This window comes from Ixodes scapularis, unplaced genomic scaffold (genome assembly GCF_016920785.2).
Source record: "Ixodes scapularis isolate PalLabHiFi unplaced genomic scaffold, ASM1692078v2 PGA_scaffold4__175_contigs__length_147842914, whole genome shotgun sequence".
NCBI lineage: Eukaryota > Metazoa > Arthropoda > Arachnida > Ixodida > Ixodidae > Ixodes > Ixodes scapularis.
The window spans coordinates 17,049,962-17,072,764 of NW_024609879.1; the positions used below are offsets into that span (position 1 = coordinate 17,049,962).

Sequence of the window (22,803 nt, forward strand, 5' to 3'; positions counted from 1 at the left end):
CGGTTTTTTGTTCTTTCAAAAAAGTCGAGACACCAACTCCCAAATTATTTAAGCAAAGCACTGAAATGGTTGCGCAGCTCCTTCAAGTCGTGAACCAAGTTGCCTGCATTGCCACCTTAATCCAAGTGTAGTTTTAGGGACGATAAAAATTCCTCGCGTTTCCCAGCGGCACTAGTGACAAGCGGGGAAGATTGCGTTGCTCAAAAGTATAGTCAGCGTGTCAATGTCTCGCATCATTGAACTTTCAGGGCCATAGCCACTTGTTTTGTAAACGTTTTCGAAGAACCCAATCGTCTGTTCCGAAGCGCTGACCTGAGCGTCGAACCGAAATTTGTGTCGGTCTGGTTCGGGTTCAGTTCCGGGGAGCAAAAATAACGGTTCAAACCGGTTTGAACCACTAAATTAAGAATGCATTTTCCGCGTTTTTTTATGGAAAGACCTTTGCTAACCGATTCTGCCACCAAGGGGCATCCTGGGTTTGTATAGTTCTGTGCACTGCACATGCTGGCATCTGAAGCAATATCTTTTTGAGCAAACATCTAAAATAGATGGTACTTTGTGCATGCATTCATAATTTTGTTTTAGTCATTTAGTAATTGGATCCTTGCCTTAGTTTGAAATGTAGGACTACAGCTATTATAAAGAGTACACAATAGGCTGTAATGTCTGAATTAGCTGCGTGCATGCGTCATTTCTTTATAATTCAAAACTTGAAGCGTTTGGCAGCAAATTTGTTTTAATCCCCTAGACCCTGTACAGTTACGCTAAGCCGTAGGTTAACTTATGTGGGATCTCGTTTATTTTCCTCTTTATTTAGGCCTTCCACTGGGAGTGAAAAAGTACCATATTTCCTGGTTTATAAGTCAAACCTTTGAGTAAATTGCACCTCTTTATGAATGTTTTTTTTTTTTTTTTTTACAAAAAAGTTGATTTGTAAGCACATAGTTATTGAGTGCTGCAAGGAATAGTGCGCAATTCACTGCAGCTGTGGAGTGATGCCGTTGCGCTTAGAACTGAAAAGCAAGCTATTGGCCAGAGCTGTGCCGTTTCTCCTTTGTTGTAAATGTAGATATCTCCTACATCTTGCACAATTAGGGTCTATACCTATATATAAAGAAAAGAAAGAAAAATAAAGTTTATACATAAGTCGCATTATGCACCGCTGAAAATTTCGGGGAAGAAACCTCGACTTGCATCGGAAAATATGGTGCATTCATTAACATTTAGTGACCCTAAGTGACCTGCATTCATTAATCACGAGCTCATTTTGCATTGTAGAAGTGATCAATGCAAAATGTCTAAAGGGGAGAATTGCCAAGCTCAGATATTAATTACATAGGAGGTACATATTTTCAGTGCAACCTTTTGGAATACAAAAAACATTCCATTTGCCCATTAAAATTACGATGTTCTTGAAAGGTTCCTGTGCAATGTACAGTCGAGTTTGCCTTTGATTCCGTACCTAAATGTCCCATTCCTAGATGCTTGGGCATCAATTGGCAAGTGTTTCAGAATCGGCCGCTGCAATGAGGCATTTTAAACCAACAGGGTTGCTTTTGTCACAATCTTTGCCACGTCTGAGGGTCCAGACTCCAGAGCAAGTCTCCAAACGATTCGTCTAAGGTTCCGGATTGGGGATCTTCTGCTGTTTCAAGGGCCAGAAAACAAGTGACAATACAAATAAGGAAGTACTAAAATAGATACAGTGCTAATTGTGACATTACGCAAAAATGGGGCCCCAGAGTACTCTCCAGGTGTAAAAGCATGCGGGAAATTTATTTATATTCACAAAGGGTGGAAGACGGGGAATGGCAGATCTGATTATTACAGTATGCTGTACTTATGATACAGGACTCCAAGTCTCCAATACACATGCAGAATGCACAAGAATTTCAACGTAGTTACACATATACAAAACGGGACCACGAATTTATATACAAAAACTTAAACTAGAGTAAGAATAGTAAAAAAAAAATTGAGGGTTGATGAATACATATATTTTTAAATTCTGATGAGTTTTCTGGAGCCCAATCTTTGTAATGTTACAATTAGCAACGCACACTATGGCGAGAGAACCTGTGTTTTAATGGGAGTTTTCTCTCTATCATTCTGGTATTTTCGTTCGTGCTTTTGACTGTGCACATAGCGGTGCCGTTATGCACGCTTATTTTTGCGTCGGTAGCAACGGGCTGGACGTGACTGCAAGAACAACGGCCACCAGCACGCCGGCCGAAACGCCTCCGCGGATCGAGTTTTGGAGATCCCCGTTCTAGAGCATCGCAAAAAATTGTTACAAAAACATAACGTGGGCATGCAACAATCTCCTAGTTGGTACGCTGCCCGCCGAACGTGCGTCCCAGAGGTCCCGGGGTCGCAAGACCCAGATAGTGTTTCCAGACTTTATTTCTGCATCACATGGAGATAATCTCCTGGGCCTTGGTCTCCAGCAGTTTCTCCATGGAGGCCACGTCTGCATTCCAGGCGTCCAGGCGCTTCTTCATGCACCCAATCTGCGGGCAACGATAACCTCTTGAAACCGGGGCAGAACTCCGTCGATATGTTTTTCAGGGGGCGGGAGACTGCGGTAAGGAAACGCTCATCTCGGGAAAGCGCTGCAACCAACAATGCTTTTGGGGGCCTATAAACATCTCCACCATTTTTTAAAAGTTGCATAACTCTCTCACTTGAGAGATTGTCAGTTCCCCAGCGGTTTTCTTATGCATCCTATGCAAAAATGTTTCAATTAAACAAATTTCTGGATAGCGAATATTTCAGTTCAACAAACTTGATCGATGGACCCAGGATTCTTTTTGCAATCAGTTCAATGAAGTTTTATGCTCTGCAGTGCTCGCCAATCAATCGATTAGCCGCGACGCCACGTCCAGTCGGCAGCTGACAACGCCCTCGCTCTCACTCTCGCTTCGACCAAAACTGGAACCCTGGGGCCATATTATGGGCGAAATATCACGGAGAATGTGGCAGAACTGCAAACTGGGGAATTTTCCTTCCGCATTCTCTGCAAAGCCCTCACCTGTTCTTTGGAGAGGACCCTGGGCTGGACCCAGTTCATGTGCACCTTCGAGTCCACCTGGTCGATGGTCCCCTTCACCAGGCCGAGGCTCAGGGCCTTCATCACCAGCAGCTCCACCTGCCGATGTGCATCGGGTCAAAAGCGTTGTCCATCGCGCGGAAAGCTCGCAACACTTTCGGGACCTTGTAAAAGCCGATGATGAACGAAAAAGAAAAATTCGATAATGTTTTGGGTTTTGAAACGTAAACGAAACGGAGACCTCCAAGCTTGGGCAATGATTGAGATGGGAGCAAATTAATACATATGTCGCGTGCCCCCCCCCCCCCCCCCCCCCCCCCCCCCCCCCCCAAAATTTATGGCGCTTTTTTTACCGCAAAAATTAAGTATGCGTCGCCAAATGATCGGTCTCCACCCAAATGTAATGCTAGCAATCTGGACGAGATGCTTGAGTTTCAGAACCAACTGTTATCTTGTTCGAAAGTTACGAACGATTTTGTGAAACCTTCAATGGGGAAATGGGGCACGTTCCCAATATAGTTTGCATCATTCAGCACCACATATCTGGGGCTTCGTCAACCGTCATTTTCCCCGCAAAATTTTTTTGAAAATCGTTCGTAACTTTTGAATAAGGTAAAGGCTCGTTGATATAATTGTGACAGCTTACGACTGAGTGTCTTGCAATCTCTTAAAACGAGAGGACACACTGGCGCCAGCTGTCGGATAGCCGTGGAGCACTCGCCGTTGCCATATATTTCCTCTCCTTTTCCTGCGCATTCTTTTTTTGTTGGCTCGGAAAATTATAGACAGTTATTTCTCACGGATCATGCCTACACTTGATCTCGCAAAAACCGCAAAACCCTCGCTCTAGTGAAACGCAGTTGCAGGGCCACCTCCTAGACGGCGCCAGCATCGTAAGAGATGACAAGAACTCTGTTGTAAGCAAATGCAAGGGTGTGAACCAGCCTCAATGGTTCGTCCCGAAACTTTGGTATCTGGTTCGGACCACTAGCGATGCAGTGGGATGGAGACTAAGCGTCCGACTATCCATAGTTTAGTTTTACAAGGAAAAAAAACGCTGTACATTTCTTTTTTCAGGGCACCCCGCAGAACCTCTTTAAAACACCGTCCAGAATCGCGATCCTTTTCCTCCTCGTCGGAAAACAATTTCCAAGATATATCTTAGAAAAAGGTGCATAATGCAATGTTTGGTCACACTTCTAATACAAAAAAAAAGAAAAGCCACGCACGAATGTCATTTTAAATTTTCGAGGACGCTAGTTTGTGCTACAAAAAGACAATCCCAAAATCCAGCTCAAAACTCCTAAAAAAAGAAAAAAATCGTATGGCTATGTTGTTTAGCGAAAGGCAAGGAAAGTGCGACAGGACTCCTGACAAGGAACATGTGCAGTCATTATGTTATGCGCGCATTTGAGAACGTCCTTTCCCATAAACTGCCTTTGAACTGGCCAGTTCTGGGAGCCATGTTTCCGGCTTCTTGTCATAAGGTTGCGAGCGCGGGTAACTAATTTTTCATTAATTAGTTACGGTGTGTCTAATTTTCCCTATGTTATCTTCGTAGAACATAAGCTCATGAACTCATGAAAATGATTGGCAATCTCGTTCGAGTAAAGGTGGGTGTTGAATTTGCTGCAAATTACAATGAAGTGTCCTCTACGACTCGGTTTCTCGCCCCGCCGCCATCCCGCGTCCTTCGCCGCCGGCCAGCGTCTCGTACTGTCTGTGTGGACATCTCTGTTGGGATCGTATTCCGTGGGCCCCCATGGTTCCTACGCTTTGAGCTCAGATTGGAAGTGCTCTATGGTTTGCCCCCCCCTATAGCTTACCTCCCGCCGAAATTAATTCACGAGCTAACGACACTCTTTTCAGCGCAATTTGAAAAGCGACACATGCACGTCGCCGAAATTCGAGTGTCGCAAAATCGCGACAAAGAGAGCGTGGCATTTTTCTTTGTCGGGAAGTCCCAAATTAACATGAAGTGCAGCTCAAAAAGTTAGCGAGGACTACAGACACCTTAGAAAGAGTTTGAAAACAGCATTGCATCTATAGTCGGCGACAGGTTAAGGGCAAAGTTGAAGCTCGTCCCCAGCTGTTCCACATTGGCAGAACGAACACCAAAGAGGAGATGCCTCCTCCCCGGCGTTTGCTCCGCTAAAGTGGAAAAGGTGGAAAGAAAGAGAGAGAAAGAGGCGCTAAAGTGGAAAGAGTGAAGCTTCCACTTCACTCAACCTGTCACAGACTAATATATCGTTTCACTGGTGCAGCGACCGAAAATCTGCAGACCGCGTGCCCAATAGTGCTGTGCACCAGCAAAAGTTGATTCTGGCTTGAAGCACACTACATCGCCAAAAGATGGAGTGGGGTGCCTATGGCGCATTGGGACAAACGTCGCAAATTTGCAACAGTCGGCATCTTGGTTACGCAAATGAAGGCAACTTTTTGTAGCATGTGCGTAAGCCCCACGAAAGAATCGTCCCGCTAATGCACAGTTCTCGCTACTACGCACTGGAGGGGGGGGGAGAGGGGGACGCCATTGGTCGTGCACTCTATGACGTTAGACGATGGGAAGGAGCGTCAGAAAGACATCGTCGTCGCCCCCCCCCCCCCCCCCCCCCCCCCCCCCCCCCAACGCACTCTCCGGTAACCTCGCTCCCGAAGGTGCGACCGACGCGAGGGAGGGAAGTCTTTCCGGAGGGCTCCCGTACAAAGCGGGTCGAGGGAGAGAAAGGCCCCACCTCGTTCAGGGGCAGCTGCGTCTCCTCGGCGATGTCTTTGAAGGTGAGGACACGGTGGTTACCCGGCCGCCGGAAGGTCATCTCCATCAGGCACAGCAGGCACATCTTCTGGCGCAGGGACAGCTCCCGGGCCGCCAGGTCGGGCTGCACCAAGAGATACAATAGTAAGGGTGCAGGCGAGCTGGTGGATGTTAACCATGTTGAATATACCTGAGACTGGGGTAGAAAAACATAAAAGTCGAAGAAACAGAACGGGACAGGACGACGTCTCAATTGAGACGTCGTCCTGTCCCGTTCTGTTTCTTCGACTTTTATGTTTTTCTACCCCAGTCTCAGGTATATTCAACATGGTTTGCACCAAGAGAGCGCGTCTTTCACGGGGCACCTCGCGTCAACTTCCGAGGGGGCTCTCCCAAAGAATCTTTTCTAACACAGAGTGTGTCGTGGGACCGACATCCGAGAGATGAGTGCAACGTTACGAAAGAGCATCGCAAAAAACCGTCTCGTGGGAACTACCGTGGCAATGTAAATTAATATGTCAAAGATGATAAGTGATCATTTTTATTCATTAATAATAAATGTTGATTTAATTTATATTAACACATTCATTATCATTAGCAATTTAATAATTATTTTATAACCCTTTAATTAATAATGAACAATCATCTAACTTGTATTATTTCAATCACTAGAATTACAAATTTATTTCATGATTGCAAATTGGCATGGTAACCACAAGACAGTTTTGTGCCATGGTAACCACAAGACAGTTTTGAGAAATGCTCTTCATAATGTGACAATAATTTTGTGGAAACATGATGACTACAGGCTGGGTTCACATTCTTTTTCAAGAGGGGGCACTAACCAAAAGAGTATCTTAACCGCTCGTTAGATTTCAATAAAATTCATATGGTGTGTTTATATTCGTGCCGAGAATATTCGTGCCCAATTTCATGAAGCTGCGTTCATTATATATGTATCTGAGAAAGATGAAAGTGGGTGTGTCTTAGGAAAACTATCGTCTGCAACGAAAATCAAAACCTGACATTCTGATGCAATATGGTGCATTTAGAAAGCCCACAGCGTACAACTATAAAGCTATTTTCCTCATGTTTTTTGTTTGTTTTTTTCGTAAGAAAAACACTATATAAATACCAATACAATTTTTTCCATTTCTACTCTTGGCCTAAAACTTCCATTTTTCATAGTGAATAATGATACAAATGAAGAAACTAAGCACACACCTGCATCCCTTGCAAAACTTAACACTGGCAACGGAAGCATTGCTGGGGGTTGGGGGCAGAAGGGCAGATGTAACAGTTCAGGTATCCGGCCAAGGCCAGATACCTAAGGTTGTCCTTGGAGACGGCTCTCTAGGAGTTCTTCCACACTAATGTGCAAAAAGTCGTCCTTGGAGAGGACTCTACGAACGGTGTTAAGTGTGCGACGAGGGCTCATCACCACTTTTACTTCCAGGATGGTGTTCAGCTTGAGGAGTGCTTCATTTTGCTTTTTGCTATTTACCTCCACTAGGAGGTCTCCAGAGTAGAGTTTTTCAGCCTCGTAGGAAAACCTTACAAGGTGTTCAAGTACTTTGGCTACAATGACTGGTGATAGCTTTGACATCGAGGGAATGAACAACGAAAAATGAAAGACGTATACAAATCCATGTAATGCGAAATTAGAACGCAGCTCTTGAGGAGGAGGAGGGGAGGGTACGCCCCTCCTCCCCCAGTTTCCCCGCAAAATTTAGTAGGAAAATTGATGCCACGTGACCTCAGCACCTATTCCTCGCTAACTTTAGCGGAGAACTGGGGAATTGGAATTGAATTGGTATTGACGTCACCTGACGTCACATTTCTGCTAACTCTTGCGAAGAAACTGAATTTGTCTGCTAAATCTAACAGAAAAATTAATTTCCTCGCTAAATCTAGCGGAGAAACTGAATTTGTTCGCTAAATGTAGCAGAGAAACTGAATTTCCCCACTAAATTTAGCGGGGAATTGAACTGATGTAGAGGTCATGTGACATCAATTTTCCCACTAAATTTAGTGCAGTTACGCCGACACCACAAAACCCGGACACGGGCGCCTAAGAGCTGCGCTCTAAAGCTTCGCAAAGGTTTCTACCTCAGGTTCTTTTTCAATAGTCTCGTGTTTGGGACAGTGCCTCTTAACGGCTTGCCCCAAGTGGGGTTTGAGGGGGGCACCATAAGAGGTCAAAGAGCGGAATTCGCGGTGCACCACCCAACATGGTTAGGTAACGCACAATAACAAAAGGGGCTTTGCTGGAGACGTTACTGTAACAGTGCTGCCAGGAAACTATACCCAAGTGTGGGTCAAGACAGAGGTTCATCGCCACCCAAGGTTAGCCCTTGCCACCAAAGAAGATGAAAGTGGAAAAGGAGGAGGAGAGAAAAGACAAAGAGAGGAGGGGGCAAAGAAAGGCCTAGTAGGGTGTCCTGGCCGGGCCTAACAAGGACACCCTTCTATGAGAAGCAGGGGCCAAAGTGGCGTATTGCCTCACCCAAAAACCCCGAAGGGTCCAAACCTACCGAGGGCTCGGCTCAACCACCAGGATGCCCTTTTTTCGGGTCACGGTAAAGCCACGCACAGCCAAACATGGGTGGGCGAACCCACATGGCTCAGGGTCCGTGGCGACGTCACTCACCAAACACCTGCTTTTACAAGTGTCCCCTGCGGGGCTTCTGCCGTCACTTGAATCGCTACCATATTTGTCGTAAAAAGCAAACGGAAAAAAAGCTGCCACGATAAATGATTGGATGTGCATGCCAAATTCCATCTGTCCAGAAACAAAATGTAGGAAAAGCCGTCGTTACTGACGCCACCTCGTGTAAAGCTAAAAAATAAAGGGCATCTTTCTTACGCCTTTTGTAAATATAGTTATTGACAAGCGAGAACGTCTGGGAGGAGCTTCACTTGTCCCGTTTCCAGCATGAGCTTCCCACCTTCGACAATGCTTCAACATCTTGTCCACCTCGAGTGCCGCGCGACAATTTACCACCAATTGTCGATGCCTCACTGCAACGGCGGGTGACACCCGACACATGATTTCAAAGGTTTAAGGAGAAGCTGCGCTAAGGTCTTTCGTCGGAAGCGTGCAAAAGAGCAAGCGTAGCTCCCACCTGCTGTGCCCAGGAGGACCTGAGTAACTCGTAGCGTGCCAGGCTTCCGCTGTTGAAGGCGTAGAGGAGCTCCACCACCCACTGCTGCTCGCTGTTCTGCAGGCACTCCAGGATTGGGTGGGCCAGCTGCACGCCACGGGCAGGCACACTCAAGCTACGACGGGTGCACAGCGAGCAGCCTCTAGGATACACAAGAAGCACCCTCCAAGATGCAGAGGAAGCACCCCCTAGGGTGCACGGAGAGCACCCTTCAAGGTGCAGAAAAAGCACCATTTAAAGTGCACACAGAGCACTCTCTAGGGCAGTGGTTCTCAACCACTGATGTTTCGCGGACCTTTCGTGCATCGGTGGAGACGGTGGAGTTCCACATTTGTGGTGAGGGGAAGGGAAAGGTTAATTATGACAATGATTTAATAAATCAATACAACTAAGGGCTAGAGACTTTTTTCATTGACATAAACACAACAAAACTCCCAAAAATTTGAATGTTTCTTCTCAATCTGAAAATAATACGACATTACTGCCGAGCTTGACTGATGAGACAATGCTTAGCGGATCCCTAGAATGCCTTTGCAAACCCTCATTTGAGAACCACTGCTCTAGGGTACACAAAAAGTGCCCCCTCGGGTGCACAAGGAGCACCCTCTAAGGTGCAGAGAAAGCACCCTCTAGGGTGCACAAAGAGCACCCTATAGAACAGAAGTTCTCAAACAGGGGTTCTGACGGCTGAGGAGCCCCAGTTGGTCTTTTGCACTGATGCAACAAAAAAGAGCAGAAGCATACAGACCCTGCAACCATTATTGCATACACTAGGCTGCACTTGATTCAAAGTTATGCATCAATGGTTGGCTCAGATTTGCTGAAGTGGTGCTTAAACTGTAACAGACACTTTACTTAGGGACAGGGCAGTTGAGATAATTTGGGAGCTCGAGTACACCATGTGGGTACCCTGGGAAACCCCTGGGTACCGCCCCTCTCCCCAAGTGAAGTGTACTTTAGGTTTAAGTAGTACTTCATACTCCATTCACCCTCAAGTTGACAGTGCGGTGGAAGCCGCATGCCTGTGGGACCTGTCCTACGTCCATCTTTCGGCGTGTGATCAAGTTCCCACCCATATCCATGCGGTGAGTGGGGTAAGGTGACAAAAGGGAGACTGTTCGTTAATCCGGCAAGCGCATAGCACCCACTGTGCTTTCAGCTTAACAGTGAACAGAACATAGAAGATACGAGCCACTCACTGGTACCAAACTATGAGCCAAACACTCCGCAGTGTAGTAAAGTTGACATTTGGGCTAGTTGGTAGTCTGACATATTGAGGTATTCAGCGCAAGGAAAGAGAATTCCTTGAACAAACAATGAAGGGCCCACACGAGCCTGGACGAACGAGTCATTCACGGGGCAGGTAGTAGATGCACAAGTCTGCAGAGGATCATTTGGTTTTTTCTTTCTCTTCCTTTCTTGTCAGTAGACGTAGTTGTGAGTAGCACTCTTTTCTGTCCTGTCCTTCTCTCTGCCTTGTGCACTAAATACCTCAATATGTTAAACTCCGCATTGTGCACATTATTGTTTGCAAGGTCTTCCTCGCTGGTGTGTTGCATCAGTGCGAAGTCCAGGAGGGCTTCTCTCGTTGCCCCTCAGGGCAGATAGGTGTTCCTTGAGATCGTAAAGAGCCCCCTGCTCTAGAAAACATGTTCGCAGCTGCCTGAAGTAGAGGTACCTTCTCAATTTTAATGGGTTATAGGGACTTCCTAGCTGCAAAGTGGAAAGTTGAGCCAGTTGGTTCATGGTTCCATGGTTCATGGGTTGTGTCGTTCCACTTCTTTGTCCTTGTCTTTTTCGGCGCTTTTAATTAATTATTCCTAGCTGCATTCACGGTGGTGCTCCACTAAGTAGACTCTCACCGATTCAAACTCCAGGAATATACAAATTTCGCTTGAATTATCAGAACTTTGAATTATCAGAAATTTATCTAAATATGATGCAAGATAAAATTATGATTCGTTATATGGATGCCTACACATACAATGCAGATATTTGATGATTCCCTCTACAGAGGCCTACAAATCATAAGCAGTTATGCCACACATGAAAGATTGATGAAATGTTTGAGATAAGTTTATTCATCCCTCGAAATTGTTGTATATCATGGACTGTTTAGACAGCACACGACACCTCAAACAATACTAAATTTATTCATCCAGCAAAAGAAGTGACTTAATATCCCCGCTGAGGGCTATCCTTACCGTGCACTGACGCGCTGCGGAGAAGCAACACACTCGGAAGCGAGCCCCGCGGGTGCTGTTCCTCTGCCCTTTTCGCCCCCCCATTTAGGACCGCCACTGCAAGCAGAGTAGTTGACCCCTCGGCCAAAATGACGGTAAGGCCGCCGCCTGCCTTGGGCGCTACTACAGCGAAAGCTGAACAATATCTGTCTCGATTTAGTCCTAGGCATTTAGTTGGCTCATGCGTGTGTCTCCAATGCTGTGTTATATCTGATCGAGGAAATAAAGGGTGCATATGCATACAGGTGCGAATAAATACGCATGACAGCTGCTGCTGGCACTTCTCTACACGCTGCAGCGAAAAGCTGCCGATTTTTTGAGCCACCCAAGTTCACCACGTTTTCTTAATACCGGGGCTTTACACTTCCCAGCACCCCACTCAGCATCTCTGAATTCAGCATGGGTGGCAATAAAACGGTAAACGAAGGCAACGTGTTGTGGCAGAAGACAAGAGAAATTGTCTCACCAGTTCTCCAAAGTTGTAGACCCCCTCTCCCAGGAGAGCGGCCAGGCAGAGGGCAAAGGCTCTCGACGCCTGCTCTTCCCCTGCATGAGACGTGCGGCAGCAGAGAAGACGGTCAGAACAAAACTGTGCACAAGCCACACGACGCTGTGCGTCGTCACTGTTTGCAGCAATAAATCCGTGATTCGCATCGGTGAGCGACAGTTTCGTGTGGAGACAGGTTTTGGGTGTCCCCGGATCTTATCTGCCATTTGGGTTTCCGACGAATGAAATACCTAAAAAAATTAGGCATGTCCTAACCATGTCGTATAAACTTGGAAACGCGCAGAATGTGTTGGAGACGTCAAGGTGACAACAAGGTGATAAAACAATATAGCCGCTCATATAGCTTGACCCACATGCGGGTCGAGTGTAATGGTCGTGCGTAACGAGTCGTTTTTCTCTCGAAATCGAGCCCTATAAAACTATAACACATTGCACGTTGAAACCACAAGGTCAATTTCGATTCTGTCCTCTGTAAATTGTCCAGAAATCTTACAACCAGTAAGCGAGACTGTTGGCATATGTCTATGTTTGCTCCGATGCTACAAATTCTTTGGTTGAAGCCGGGACGTCCTACGAAACCTGTTTCTGTACAAAGCGTTTTTGGTCTGTGTAAGACATGCGTCGGTACACGGTTAATACGACGCTTCATGCCCACACTGGCGACGTGCGCCGAAGACAAGCGTCCCCTTCCGAGCACTCACGTGGGATCTTGTCGAGGGGCGTGCAGCCAAGGAAGCGCAGCGCGTCCTGGTAGTAGCCCTTGTGGTTGCCCATCACCTGGTGGTAGTCGCTGCACAGCTGGTAGTAGCGCCCGTGCACCTCCGTCACACCTTCCAGGGACTCCGTCAGCGCCTCTGTCTCCTCCAGCACCTTCTGTAATCGTAGGCCACGGTTCCACAGTCCCCACGGGGTGCTTTTGCGCAACACACTTCCCGCTTCAAATCTCGCCAGCGCCATGTTGATGAACTTTTGCCGTACGTCTTTCTGTTTGCAGAGGCAGTGCTTTCCAACTCGGCTGAGTCTTTTTGCGTCACGGTCAACCGTGTATGCCTATGTAGTCGGCGACACAGAGGAGCACCATACGGTACTCCATCTTTATACATACCAATCTTCATTCGGACTTAAAACGAGGCGGCAGTCGAGAAGTCGAACCGTCGGCGGTTTTGGTATACGCTGCCCGGTCAACTCTGAACGGAAACAAGTTGGAATAAACTTGGATTTACGCGACTCAAATACTCCCACGATCAAACTTACCAAGCTCTGTCGTCGACGGGGCCACTTGCCATGCCTCGGAATTTCACCGACACCAAAAACTATGCCAGTAACTAAGTAAACAGGTGGCAAAAGTGATGGACGCCGTTCGTCAGCACGGCGGAACGCAACATACCGGAAGAAGGAAAGCGTTTCATGGAACTTCCCTATGTTTCTGCGGTCCCTCTCCAGCTTTTCTACCCACATTTCCCCGAGCGATTTGGAAACTAGCGGCGGCCAGAACGGTGCGTGACCACGCAAATGGCATTACCACGATGGAAGAAGTGAGAGGTGTCTGAATGAGGCCAGCAAAGGCGGCAAAAATCCGCTGAAGCCTCGCGGATCTCCCGGCAGGGGCACCATCGACTTAGGGGTTTCCTTTGAGGCCATGCACAGTGCATGGAGACCTCATAAACAAGCGCGCAAATAAGGACGGTGTCTTGAGTGGCTCTCGTAGGCCTGCCGCTACACCAGATGTTTCGCGCCGTCTCGCTGCACTCGTCAAAACTGCGAGCGAACCTATGCCCGACTTGGTTTGCGGCGAGGCTGTGCCGTTCAGAGGCCTCCCTCCTTCCCTCGTGGGCACAACACACTGTCGTGAGCACCCACAAGCTCGGTGTGACAGGGTTGCCGACAACAATCGGTTTCCGAGGAGTCGTTAAGTTTTGCATCGAGTTTCTTGAAAATTAACAGCATACAGTGACGGCATCTTCAGCCTAGCGGATGTAATGAGCATAGGCGAGACACAGTGCCCGTACTGTGGAACCAATGGACTTGGACGAGTACCGTGCCGGCAAGCGATGGCGTAATCGCTGTCGCGTGGCGCACATGAAAACCCCGAGTTAGCAGTCGTACTGCACTGGCCAAATCACCTGTCCACAGTGGAGACATCAAGCTTCCCTCGAATAGGGTGGCCATAATCTACAGAGTATAAAACGGGACATTGGGGGGGTGGAAACAAAGCAAAGAGTAGGGCCGAAAAAAAAAAAAAGAAAAAGCAAGCAAGCTTTGCTTATTTTTAGTTTGACGTACAAATGCAGATTTTTCCTAAGCTCTTCGTTTTAATTCAGTACACAGACTACTTTCTAAATTTTTAAACAAAGCTGAAGGGTGCCAAATATAGTAATACAGTCTAAGCTCATTACAAAAGACCAGGTTACAACAGACATTTGGATATAGTATACCGATTTGTGAAGTTTGGTTGGTTTTCCTCTACATAGCATTGACTCAACTTCATATCTGCATACAACACACTCCTTTTACAACAGACCGAAATCTTGGTCAAAATCAAGGTCTGTTATAATGAGATTCGACTGTATGCTTTTTTTATAAGATAAATTTTAGGTTTCTTCCGCTCGCTCAGCACTTATTTCAAAACTATGCTCGCACGTTCCCACGAAAACGGGATGCAAGGCTTCATTCAGACAAAATGCTGGGACAGCAGAAAAAGCACCTCTAAAATGGGATTGTGCAGGCCAAAACGGGACATCTGGTCAGCCTGCCCTTGAACCAATGGAGAAGGGTGAGGGTGGGGGGATGATCACTCATCGAAATATCACCACCAGGCTTCGTTACACAAAGCACCGAGCTGTGCAGTCACCCTCTTCCTTTTGAGGAAATGAAAATGCTCTAAAAGAAACAAAAATTTTTTCTCATTTTGGAAAAAAAATAAAAAGTATTTTCCTATACTTCGTTTCAGCTTCGGTCCAGACGCAGCCGAAGCTACAAGCACGAGCTCCGGGCTTTCATCATCCCTGCCAAGCACGCGCGCTCGTGCAGTGCAAGCACTGTTCTGGGCCACATGCTCGCGCTTGTAGCATCGGCTGCGTCTGGACCGAAGCTGAAACGAAGTATAGCTGTGGAAGTTTATGGAAATAAATTCTTGCGCAACAATTGCATCCTGTCTTATCTCTAGCTCTTCAATAGTGGTGTTGGCTGTGGCATTTTTCCACATCGTACGCTTTTTATTGCAGTCTAAAAAAACAACATATGAATGGGATTCTACTGTACTAGAGAGAACAAATCAGTGCTTCGGACCTTTCAGTGTTTATCGAAATGAACACCTTGGTGACACAAAAACTAACCTCCAGTTTTGCGAGGAAAGGGCTTAGCAGCCACCTGGCCATAAAACAACATTGCCTCCCATTTTTATTTTGCCTTAGTGTTTTGAAACTCTGAAAAACACACACACTCCACGCAACTGCTATGCGCTGGTAAAAACTACAGGTTCTAGGGTCAAGTGACAACTCATGCAACACCCTAAACCAGCAGTGTGACAAAATAAACCAGGTTGCCTGCTCAATGTCCCGCCAGTTGCACCAGTTGTGCAACTGAGAATCTTGACTAGTTTCCTGCAAGTTATCGCAGAGAATGCACGGGTTGCGCGCCCCAAGGCTGGCTCACGCATTTGCGTTTGATTGTGATCGACTGCGGTTCGACCGCTTGTGACAGCTTACGAGAGGACACACTGGTCACTGGTGCTAACTGCTGTGTAGCCCTCTTCCGGCCTTCGTATAATTAGAGTGGAGGTCCTTCAGTATTTGCGAGGCTAAATCTACGCACTACCCACGAGAAATGGTCCCTCATAACATTATCAGTGTAGCTCGTGGCAAGGAGGACGATGCGTAAAATGTACGCACATGTGAAGCGTTCCAGAGATACCAACTAGATGGTGTGTCATCCGGTCGCAAGCAGTCACCAGCACAGTTAATCACAGTAAAATGTAACTGTGTGAACCAGCCCTTGTCAGATGAGCAAGCTGTGAAACTTTATGGATTTCCTGCACGTCGTCGCGCAAAGAGCACAACCTACGAGTGGAGAGAGTTACGCAACTTAATCGGCGTTCCTTACCTTGACGCTATCCAAGTCCTGCGCAGCCAGCTTGTGCTGTCCGTAGGTGACGTTGCACAGCACCACGGCTTCCGTGTTGCCCTTCACCTGGGAACCGCCAAAGAAGCGCTCAAACGAACTCAATGTAACGTGCAAGCGTCGGTCGTTGTTCGACCGCCATTTTAATGCAGAACCGCGTTTAACGGAAGCAAACTAAGATTTCATGATCGTGCGAGGCAGCAAAAGGTAGCAGTGGTAGCCAGATGCTAAAAACATTCAAAAACAAACTTAAAAAGGAAGACCAGCGGAGCTGTACTCGATGCACTGTGTGCCTCTTCTTCGTTGTCGTCCGTTTTTCGCGCTATTTCCTACGATAAATTCCCACCAACTTGCCCAACTATCCATTCTTCTATGATAGCTGGAAAGGTTGCCACCGTTGCTTATAGATGGCGGTAACTGTCCAGGTAGGTTTGTGTCAACACATATGGACACGATCCTGGGGAACCTAGCCCTTAACAGCTCCGCTGTAAAAAAAGAGATGGGAGAGGAGGACGAAGCGCAGCAGCACGTGCTAGAAAGGACAAAGCCGGACATGGTGTCTGCCGTGTTCCACATGAAACGCAATTCTGCTTATAATAATTTGACCGACAGACAGAAATACAGCTGCAAACCTTTTACCGCCGACTTCAAGCAGCTCGAACAAGTTTTGACCAGTTGCTTAATAATAATTTTTATCCGAAAGATTGGAACACCATGGAGCACGCCACTCGTACGAAAGATTCAAAGCAAATGGCTAAGATAAGAAAATAATGAATGCACATGCAAAGCGCCATTTCTTTTTTCGTTCTGCTTCTTTGTTGACGGCAAAGATTCCAGCATGTGCAGCTTGTTGTTCGCAGAGGAAAGAAATCTCTATTTCTAAAGTGAATAGATACTCCCAGCTAAAGATTACACCTGGTTCAACACTTGGTCTTACATGATCACATAGAAACAAGAATCCCAAGACAGATGCCCTATCATGTCGTGCATAAAGCCTATGCGGAGCACAAGTTCATCTGCTTCCTCTGCAGGGGTTGTCGTGACGTCAGAACGCCGAGCTGTGATTGGCTGTGATCGAAGGATAGTGGGTAGACTTGAGGTCTACCCACTTCTGGTCAGAGCCAATTGGAACTCGGCGTTCTGACGTCACCGCAACCCCTGCAGAGGAAGCGGATGAACTTGCGCTCCGGACTGCCTTTCATGTGCCAAGCCACGTAAGCCACAACCAAAGAGAGTCTCAAAGCTTCCGAAAGCAAGGATCCAGGAGGCATGCTAGTGTGAACGGCGATCCTACACTACCTTCTCCTTGGTCTTGGTGATGAACTCTAGGCGCTCGTTCACATCTGCAAAACAGGTTGGCTGTGTCTGTCTGGTGCCAAAACACTTCACCTCGACAACTACCGTAAAATGCCGTGGAAGCGCCCGCTATCGACGTTTCCCAAACTTGGGAATTCTGCAAATTATACATTAAGCGCCTGACTTGACCGGACAAGCGCCCATGTCTAGATTAGCCCAGTTTTCAGTGAAAATGGGGTGGGTGCTTTCCTGCTATTTTCAGTGGTTCCCCGGTGCAAACAACCAGTGCACTCAAGGACGTTTTAAGGGCTCTTCGTTGTTGTTTTTTTTCCGTCAAAACTACTAACAGCATCTAAGGATTTCAGGAGGCAATATGGACCCTTCCCCGAGACAGGTTTCTCATTTGGAAAAATGATTTCTGCTGCAAACAAGGTGCGTTGGCACAAAGATTTTTAAATATAAAATGAATGGCTGCGCCCGCCAAGAGGCTGCCCAATACCTACAATGTTAAGAGATAACACAATGCCGCCCAAGACTGAAGGCAAGGAAGGTGAATAAGGGGCTGAAATTGAGCTAGTTGGTACATTGATGCAAAAGAACAGGTCAGCTAGGACTTTTATGTCTGCTTTTTCTCCCCATGTTTTTGTCCCTAACGTTCTAGCTGACCTTTTTGTTTGTAAGGAAAGCCAACACACACCCTGAAAAGTCTTTTCCTTTTATTTTTGTTCATTTTTTAACAAGAAAGTGTATGGTTTGCAAAAGAGCTGTTTTGTTGCTATATAGAAAATACATCTTTGAGAATTAAAGCACTTACCTTTAATTTGATGTGCAATCTGTATCACAATTTCCACAAAGGATAAAGGATTCATTCTGGAAACAAGTTTTCAGGAATGGTTTTAAAAAAAAATGAGACAAAATGGGTGCACACTGCTCGATGAAAGGTAATCTAGGTGCAATTCTTTCCGCCCATAAAGCTAAGTAGTATAATTCTCCAGTCTCTAAATACAGCCCAAGTACACTCCGGTGCATTCCAGTGTGGTTTCAGTTTCAGTTTGCTCCCTGCCCTTCCCAAATGGGCAGTACCTTTTTTTTTTTTAAATGTTTTAGCGGCATGCATGAGCAAGCTATAAAGCAGTATTTTATGTAATAACGTCGCTTTGTGATGCCACAAAATTTTATTTTCCTACCTAGTTTAGGATTTCTGTTTTGTCATGCTCCTTTGCTGTTACAGGTTGGCAATTTATGTCACTCAACCTCGCACTTCATGGCGAACGCTAGGATCCAGAAATTACTCATAAACTCGGCATTCGACGACTGTGAGGGTAAGGAAGCTACAGTTCTGAATAAAAAAAAGGGCCGAGTAAGGCCCCGCCAAAGAGTGACCTCAGGGTGTGAGGTCGAGGCGCCCCTGCATAGTACCGTGTCTGGAGGAGTATAATACGAGAAATATGTCGTAGGTTAGAGGCATGTGCATCAATTAACTTTTTGCACACAAAATAGCATGTCCTTTATAAAGAAATACAGTCGAATCTCGTTAATTCAAACTTTCTTAATTCAAACTAACATGTAGGTCCCATCCTATGCATCCCTATGGGAGGAAACCCCCATTAATTCAAACTTTGCTTTATTCAAACAAATTTTCGGTCCCCCTCGAGTTTAAATTAACGAGATTTGACTGTATTCTTCATATAGCACGCTACTGCATTACTGAGACCAATATTTGCGTTCGACGTGCGGGAGAAAAAAAAACAAAAAAACCTTGCACTCAAAGGGGCTAAGGTAAGCATCACTTTTCGAGCGAAAACTAGACCATTTCCAAAAGAGGAAATCAAACGTATTGCGGCATCACGAATTGCAAAAGTTCCGCCCGACATTGCGCGGACAAAGCTGGCCACACTAGTCTGAAGAATGCCGAAAATAATCCCTGAAGAAGGGGAACAAAGGACAAACACAAATCTTTAAACACAGCTAGGTGACTGGTGCGCAACCGAAAATATCCGCCTGGTCCTAGTGTCGACCCAGGGACCTCTCCAGGGATTTTTTTTGTCATTCTTGTCCAGCTTGCTTGCACGTTTGCCTTCAATTGCATTATCACGCACGTTTGTCCTTGCAAGCCTCCTGACAAGAAACTCTTCCGCCTCTATTTACCCCGAGAACGCACGCTACCACGATTCAGCAAAAAATAAAATTGCAGCAATCATTTTCATTGCATTATAAGCATAGTTTTCGTAAGCAGAACTAAAGGTTTTGAGCCATGGAACAGTTGTCAGCACTTTCTCGATACCATCGATCCTCGATCATCTTTTTAATGCCGAATTGCATCCTTACGGAAGCTGGCTCAGACTTTGTGCGCATCCATTGCTCATTGTCTGGCATGGTGGGGGTTAGACAGCTGTGCCGCAAACAGACTTAATATTCACACTCGTCACGTGTCAGCACGTTGTCGAGTGACCCCATCCGACGCTCCTTGTCCCTGGCCTCAATCTGTGCATCGTGCTCACACTGCATGCAAGTGTTTCACAAAAAAAAAAAAAAAAAAGATGGAAAAAAGAGGCGACGCTAAAAGACAACAAAGCTGAGACTTGACGTCAGTGTCCGCTGCATTCCGACGCAATTCTGCATCAAGATCTAAAATAGAGCTGGAATTTTCTTTTTGTTCAAGTTTTTGGGGCGAACTCGTTTCAAGACAAAGACTGAGATCCTGTTTTGTGACTCAAGAATCTTTTATGTAGACGAAAAACCGATGTTCGAGACTACACGGAGCGCCATTCCATCTCCTAAAATAGGGCGCATAATGTGCAGGCATAGAACAATGCGACAGATCAGTTTTCATATAGTACTTATGACATTTACGCGCTAAACTCTCCAATGTGTAGCCTAAATCTAAAATAGTCAACCAACTCCCGCAAAAAAAACAAAAAAACTTTCAGCCTTTCCACTCTGGTGAAGAAGAGCAGCGGAGATGTAGCTTCTGTTCTCGGCGGTAACTTTCCAGGCGAGCGATTTGCTCTTCTTTCGCAAGAGACTCTAAAGCGCCCGACGCACGCGGCGGTTGCGGACCCATTTCCGCTGCTGCATACGTCACCGCTCCTTCCACACCCGGTCTTCTTTCCCCAAAAAAAGGGCACGCGGCCGACCCATCGTGAGTCCAAACAGAAACTGATAAGAGCGTAGGAAACAGCGCGCAAAACAGACGAGGACGAAGAAAGACACGTGACGTGCGCTGCGCTCGTCATGTGCATTTCTTCGTCGTCCTTGTCTGTTTTTCGCGCTGTTTCCTACGATAAATTCCCGCCAACTTGCCCAACTATTCATTCTTTTATGATAGCTGGAAAGGCTGTCGCCATCTATGAGCGACGGCCAAAGTCAAATTTGGGGGTTTTACGTGCCAAGCCAACGACGGGCATCTGGGACGCACCAGCGGAGGACTGAGGATTAATTTGGACTACCTGAGGATCTTTTGACGTGCAACCGAAAGCTCGGTTACACGGCACCTTCTCCGCAATAAGCCTCCGTCAGATTGCGGGCACCTCAGTCGGGATTCGAACCCGCCACCTGGGGATCCGTAAGCCCGCCGCTCTCGCCTCGGAGCCACCGAGGCGGCTGTTATGAGCGACAACGGCAACCAGACTGGTTGCCTGGTTGCCGCCGTCGCATTTGATGATGGTAGCTGTCCAGAGGTTTGCGTAGGTTTGTGTCGACATTTCTTTGGTACCGGACGCGATCTTGGGGAACTGAGGCCTTTGGCGCTTTTAATTTTGAGATTACCCACATCTTTACAGGTTTAGACCAATTTTTAGAGACACAACTGTGTCTGACGAATTAAATCTTACATTATAATTCAGGTCTCTGCTTTGAGGTTTGTATCATGCAAAAGCAGGTTTATTTAGCTTAATTTCTATGTATGGCATCATATTGTAAACTTAATAGTTTCCCAATTAAGAAAATATAACAAAATGGCACACAAAGCAGGCATTTTCCCAGTGGTCAGGAAAGAGTTAGGCACCATGTGTGGCCCCATTTAAGAACACCGTTTTACAGTACCAGCAGCACTTCCCTGGTGCCTCTCCAGTGCACGTCCATTAGTCATTTGTTCAGAGATAACAAAATCTACTATTAGGAATCTCATACTAGTGCCAAGGAAAGAAAAACACCACGTTTATAAGAACAGTTAGAGCCAACCGCATCTTTTAAGTAAAGAGTACAAAGGGCTCCCTTGCTTGCATACATTAGTAGAAATTCTAAAAATTTAAAAATTCTGCTGCCTACAAACTAAAGCCTCGGGCAACCTGAGCAGAGCAACATGCATGTGCACATTTTAAAGTACTAAACGTGTTTTGGGGATATGTGCGTATATAGAGATACTTACTTGTTCTCAAATTCTGCAATGAAATTCTCATACAGCTGGAAAAGACAGAGAGAAGTTTAGGTAACGGTGAAGTGTGGGACACATGGGAGAATAGAGTTAATGAAAGTTTACTATACAGTGGCCCATAGCGAAATTGATAGCATGCATAAGCATGTACGCCCTTGCGTATGGACCATGACCATTCAACCTTATGCTCAAAAATAATGTCTTAAACGATAAACAACAGAGAAATAAAAAGAAACTGACAGTACAGCACAGCTTTAATTTGTTTTACATCCCAGGGCGACTTGAGAAGATTCTAAGATCGTCATTTTATGGCACCAACAATATGCCCTCTGAATATCCTAGAAAACCCTAATCTGCCACTATGCGTGGCCTTTTTCCTCAAATAAAAATATGACCAAATATTGTGTTATGCCACTTTTTTTAGATGGTATATCTCGGAGAGAAGGCTATGTTCCAATATTTGGTGGCACTTCTAGCGCGACGTGTCTGATGGAAGCAAACATTGTACTGCAAGTCTATTGGCGTTGAAAAAGGGGTCTATTGTGTGCTTATATAAAAGCTGCTAAACTCTCCTCTCCATTTCTTTATCTTTCTGCCCATTTCTCCAGACTCCCTCAATAGAGTAACTGTGAGGTAAGCAAAAAGTCTACAGCTATCAATACTGACCACCAGAGTGTTGAGACAGAAAGCATTTATAACTTCATTGATAAAATCCACAACTAGCTTACAATTGATGGAAATTACCGGTACCTTTTATACCCACACGGGCATGACAAGCACCCGCACGGGCATGACAAGCACCCGCACGGGCATAAAGGTACCCACGCGAGCACAATAATTATTCATGTGGGTACAGCAAATACCCATATGGGTACGGTGGGAATCCACCCGGGTATGGTTAATACTCACGTGGGTACCAATATCCACGTGGTTACGGTAGGAATGCGTTTGAGTTAACGAAAGCTTCTAACGAGCAAGCATTTATTCACAAATTGTACCAAAGTCGTAATAAATTCCACACCTTGAGCAAGGCATCCCCCTTCTGCATGAGCGGCGACCGGACAAACTTGAGCAGCTTCAGCGTCAGCTGGTGCCAGAGGCTGCAAGAAAGCAAGACGCTCAGCACCCGCAAAAACAAGGCTTCAGCATTTCAGAATTCCAGAATTCCCCTACAAATGTTGAGGTCAATATATTAGATAAAGACACCATGAAATGATTTCCCTTCTTCTTTTAGTATAGTATTATGACGTAACATACAATCTGCAGTAAAGACACCACCTTCAGCACATACTCT

The 22,803-nt window shown here is 46.1% G+C and overlaps 1 protein-coding gene across 1 annotated transcript in view; it reads right to left on the bottom strand.

The window, feature by feature from the left end:
• Window positions 1–2,387: 2,387 nt before the first annotated feature.
• The window catches only part of LOC8023557 (26S proteasome non-ATPase regulatory subunit 13), a 29,752-nt gene continuing 9,336 nt past the window's right edge, over window positions 2,388–22,803 (bottom strand). Inside the window, exons 2-12 of the mRNA XM_002401869.5 lie at window positions 22,531–22,609; window positions 21,504–21,538; window positions 17,949–18,004; window positions 17,138–17,181; window positions 15,821–15,907; window positions 12,421–12,592; window positions 11,678–11,757; window positions 8,930–9,055; window positions 5,785–5,928; window positions 3,032–3,148; window positions 2,388–2,510 (exon numbers count right to left, since the gene is read on the bottom strand). Coding sequence (XP_002401913.1) covers window positions 2,412–2,510; window positions 3,032–3,148; window positions 5,785–5,928; window positions 8,930–9,055; window positions 11,678–11,757; window positions 12,421–12,592; window positions 15,821–15,907; window positions 17,138–17,181; window positions 17,949–18,004; window positions 21,504–21,538; window positions 22,531–22,609 — 1,039 coding nt within the window. The 3' untranslated portion in view covers window positions 2,388–2,411. The remainder of the gene's footprint in view (window positions 2,511–3,031; window positions 3,149–5,784; window positions 5,929–8,929; window positions 9,056–11,677; window positions 11,758–12,420; window positions 12,593–15,820; window positions 15,908–17,137; window positions 17,182–17,948; window positions 18,005–21,503; window positions 21,539–22,530; window positions 22,610–22,803) is intronic.